The sequence below is a fragment of the Branchiostoma floridae genome, unplaced genomic scaffold (genome assembly GCF_000003815.2).
Source record: "Branchiostoma floridae strain S238N-H82 unplaced genomic scaffold, Bfl_VNyyK Sc7u5tJ_1285, whole genome shotgun sequence".
NCBI lineage: Eukaryota > Metazoa > Chordata > Leptocardii > Amphioxiformes > Branchiostomatidae > Branchiostoma > Branchiostoma floridae.
Genome location: NW_023365693.1, coordinates 86,309 through 90,437, shown reverse-complemented (window position 1 = coordinate 90,437; position 4,129 = coordinate 86,309). Strand labels below are relative to the sequence as shown.

General features: G+C 42.4%; 1 protein-coding gene across 1 annotated transcript in view; it reads left to right on the top strand.

Annotated features, from left to right (window-relative positions):
- Nucleotides 1-226: 226 nt before the first annotated feature.
- LOC118407305 (zinc finger C3H1 domain-containing protein-like) overlaps nt 227-4,129 on the top strand; it is a 6,022-nt gene continuing 2,119 nt past the window's right edge. The window contains exons 1-6 of the mRNA XM_035807767.1: nt 227-254; nt 1,322-1,605; nt 2,031-2,151; nt 2,871-2,948; nt 3,145-3,245; nt 3,748-3,858. Coding sequence (XP_035663660.1) covers nt 1,586-1,605; nt 2,031-2,151; nt 2,871-2,948; nt 3,145-3,245; nt 3,748-3,858 — 431 coding nt within the window. The 5' untranslated portion in view covers nt 227-254; nt 1,322-1,585. The remainder of the gene's footprint in view (nt 255-1,321; nt 1,606-2,030; nt 2,152-2,870; nt 2,949-3,144; nt 3,246-3,747; nt 3,859-4,129) is intronic.

Sequence of the window (4,129 nt, the reverse complement as noted above, 5' to 3'; positions counted from 1 at the left end):
AACCCTGGGAGACTGGTGTGTAAGGAACCGTTCCTGATGTCGTGGGGAGAAGACAGAGGGGTGACTACACCAAGGGACAGTTTGCTGTCTCACTTCCAAGGTAAGTTTTTCTCTTCTTACAACACTCATCCTTTTTTGGAGATATGCAGACTCCAACCCTGGGAGGCTGGTGTGTAAGGAACCTTTCCTGATGTCCTGGGGTGAAGACAGAGGGGTGACAACACCACGGGATAGTCTGTTGTCTCACTTCCAAGGTAAGTTTTCTTCTTTTTTTACAAACCCTCTCCTGTTTGAGATACGCAGACTCCAGCCCTTGGAAACTGGTGTCTAAGGAACCTTTCCTGATGTCATGGGGTGAAGACAGAGGGGTGACTACACCAAGGGACAGTCTGCTGTCTCACTTCCAAGGTAAGTTTTCTTTTTTTTACAAACCCATCATTCTTTGAGATACGGAGACTCCAACCCTTGGAAACTGGTGTGCAAGGAACCTTTCCTGATGTCCTGGAGCGAAGAGAGAGCAGTTACAACGCCAAGGGATAGTCTCCTATCTCACTTCCAAGGTACGTTCTGTTGTTTTTTTTCACAAAAAATTGAAATACATAGACTCCAACCCTGGGAGACTGGTCTGTAAGGAACCTTTCCTGATGTCGTGGGGTGAAGCCAGAGAGGTGACTACACCACGGGACAGTCTCCTATCTCACTACCAAGGTACGTTCTGTTGTTTTTTTCACAAAAATTTGAAATACATAGACCCCAACCCCGGGAGACTGGTGTGTAAGGAACCGTTCCTGATGTCCTGGGGGGAATACAGAGAGGTGACTACACCACAGGACAGTCTGCTGTCTCACTTCCAAGGTGAGTTTTATTTTATTTCATTTTTGAACACCCATCCCTATTTGAGATAAGCAAACTCCAACCCTGGAAGACTGGTGTGTAAGGAACCTTTCCTGATGTCATGGGGAGAAGACAGAGGTGTGACAACACCAAGGGACAGTCTGCTGTCTCACTTCCAAGGTAAGTCTATAGAAAATCAACTATTCAAGACATCGAAAGGATTGCAGTCCTTAGGACGGGATGTTAAGCCGTGGTCCACAGTTAATGGTGCTTGTCCAAAAGATCTAGGGGAATTTCCCTCGTACAATGAAGCTGTAAATACTATTATAGTACACACATGTATCATGGGTCTTCTCTGTCACAACCAGTGGAAGAATAGCTCTTCAGTGAGCTTAAACTGGATCGATATCACTTTCCTTATCGTTCAAATTAACTGTCTTGACATATACTGTAAGCTAAAAGTCATTTATTTTTCTGTCCTTCTCAGATGCACTACGTGCGTGTTCCAGTAAGACCCTGGCTGCCCAAGACAACACACAGGTGTGCTTACCCCTGTACAGGAACCTGGTCCTCATGGAGAGGGTCTCCAACAAGTAAGTACCAACATCCGTAACCAAGACAACACACAGGTGTGCTTACCCCTGTACAGGAACCTGGTCCTCATGGAGAGGGTCTCCAACAAGTAAGTACCAACATCCGTAACCAAGACAACACACAGGTGTGCTTACCCCTGTACAGGAACCTGGTCCTCATGGAGAGGGTCTCCAACAAGTAAGTACCAACATCCGTAACCAAGACAACACACAGGTGTGCTTACCCCTGTACAGGAACCTGGTCCTCATGGAGAGAGTCTCTAACAAGTAAGTACCAACTTCTCAAGACATGACTCCAGAAGACTGTCTACCTTCACTTTCTAGATTCTGTTTTTCTGTACAATTCTCCTTTGAAATATCACATTTTTGTCATCCTACTCATAGCTTGCGGTAGTTCCACAACCTATGAGCAGGATGGCAAAAATATAGTTGCCACCAATTGCTGTAGGATCATCCTCATCAGATACATTTATAGCTTTAAGCACGTACATGTATAGCTAAATGTTAGGTGTGACAGGTTGTACAGTGTAATATAAACAGCTGCTGTTGCATGCTAGTTCCGTGTGTGTAGATGTAACAGTTGTTATTGTTGTTGTTTTACAGGGTTAGTTCAGCACGAGGAGTGTGTAAGCGCCTACTAAAGGCCTGTCCAGGCTCTGTGCCCCTGTACCTGCTGCTGGCTGAGGTGGAAGCCAGACATGGGACCAGTCAGGACACACTCAACGTCAGTACATGTATAGATTCATATTCAATCATTTCATACTCTCTATCAATGCATTTAAGATTGTGAGGCTAAAATTTGTAGGGAGGAAATGGAGTTTCGAAAATAGTTTCATCGGGTTGGTAGAATATATGATGAAGGAGAATTCTTGTTACACAACCAGTGGGTACTTACATCGGCTAGAGATAGCAATGAGAAGCAGAATTCCAGTTAGAAGCTCTGACGAAGGTGTCTGAGAGACATCGAAACATAAGCAATGTAAGTACCCACTGGTTGTGTAACAAGAATTCTCCTTCAGAAAATGGAGTGTTTGCTGTGGTTTTGACTATTTGAGTTTGCAATGGCGCTATAGTCACATGCTGTACAGTAATGGGAACGCTATGTACAGACAACCACTCAGAGTTGTAAACCACCTACTAGCGACTGGGCAAGGGTGCTACAGTCAACAGTTGCCTCCGACACATCATAAGACTGTACAATGTATGTTATGCACATGTAGACCTTCGACAAGGGAGAAGACAGAGCAAAAAGTTTTGCAGTGGTTTGAGTTTGCAGTGAAGAGATCAACACCAAATCTGCAAAGATTGAACCACGGTGACCGCAAACTTAAATGCGTTTACAGTAGTTGGCAGTGCCTGCTTATTAGCTTATACATACCTTAGTTGTTGTTTTTCTTGCAAATACATGTATAAAGGTCACCAATGTCTTCACCTCCATTTCAGGTTCTTCAAGAAGCTACTTCAAGACATGAACAGAGTGCAGAAATACATCTTGCCTTGGCCAAGTGTCTACTCTCTCAGGTTTGTTCAATATATTGTTTTTCAAATGTTTATCAGATTTTCTTTTACATAATGGTTTGTCATTGATCATACTTAAATAGTAAATTTGTCTGTTTTCAAAACTAACAATTTACACTATTTCTAAATCCAGCAAATGTACTGATTACTGGAATTTTTCTTTGTCTGATAGAATCTGATGTTCCTTTTTTTACTCCAGGGTGACAAGGAAAGTGCTCTTGGTGCTCTAGTAAACTGTGTGGAGGCTTTCTTCAACATAGAAGATTCTTCAGAAGAACACACACCACAAAGACTCTACAGGTAATCCAGGGAAATACAAACAACTTTCAATCTGAAAAAATACATTCAAGCTTAGTGCATATATTAATATCATCTTTGTATATACCCCCTTTGGTTAGAATGACAATGGTAGAATCCTAATTGATATCAGTCCTCCAGTTTCGGCTATGGCTAAGCAGTCCTATACAAGAGTGACACTCTCTACCACATAGGGCACATCTGTAAGGTCTGTTGTACTTGCAGAGTTCTAGTCAAAATCAAAAGTGTTTTAAATCCTGGTCAGTAGCTATATGATAGACTCTATACTTCATGTTTTACACCAAGTAGCAACTCCTCAAGCAACTGGAATTGATTTTGGAGATCATATTCAGTTGATTGAGTAACCGCTTTTATTACCTGGATGTCTAAACTTAATCAATATATGTCATACTTCTTTCATAAATCATTAAAAATCAAATGTAGCCATGTATACTTCAACTTCAAGGAATAACTCATCTGTTTTCTGATTTCCTTCTCTTTGCAGCAAACTCCTTGGCCAGCCCCTGCCACTGGGTTACACTGCACCACCGTACGCAGATGGACTGGACCATTCCACTGTGAGGGGGGAGCAGCTTTACCTGTATCTCAACTACAGGTAGGGCCAGGACTTTAGAGCACCCTAAAAATTCAACATCTCTTGTATATGAAACTTTCACCATCAATATCTCTGTGCATTCCACTTTGTCTTTACCTTTAGGGCCAGTTTACATAAGTAAGTCCGGTTTACACGAGGCAAAAAAATGACTTGTCCTAACAAATCGGCCGATGACTGGGATCCTCTCAGAGTCTACACGCAGGCATGAAGCTGCACTGCCGTCCTCCGGTTCTCCTTTGTCTTTCTTCTTTTTTTTTTTTTTTTTCTTTTT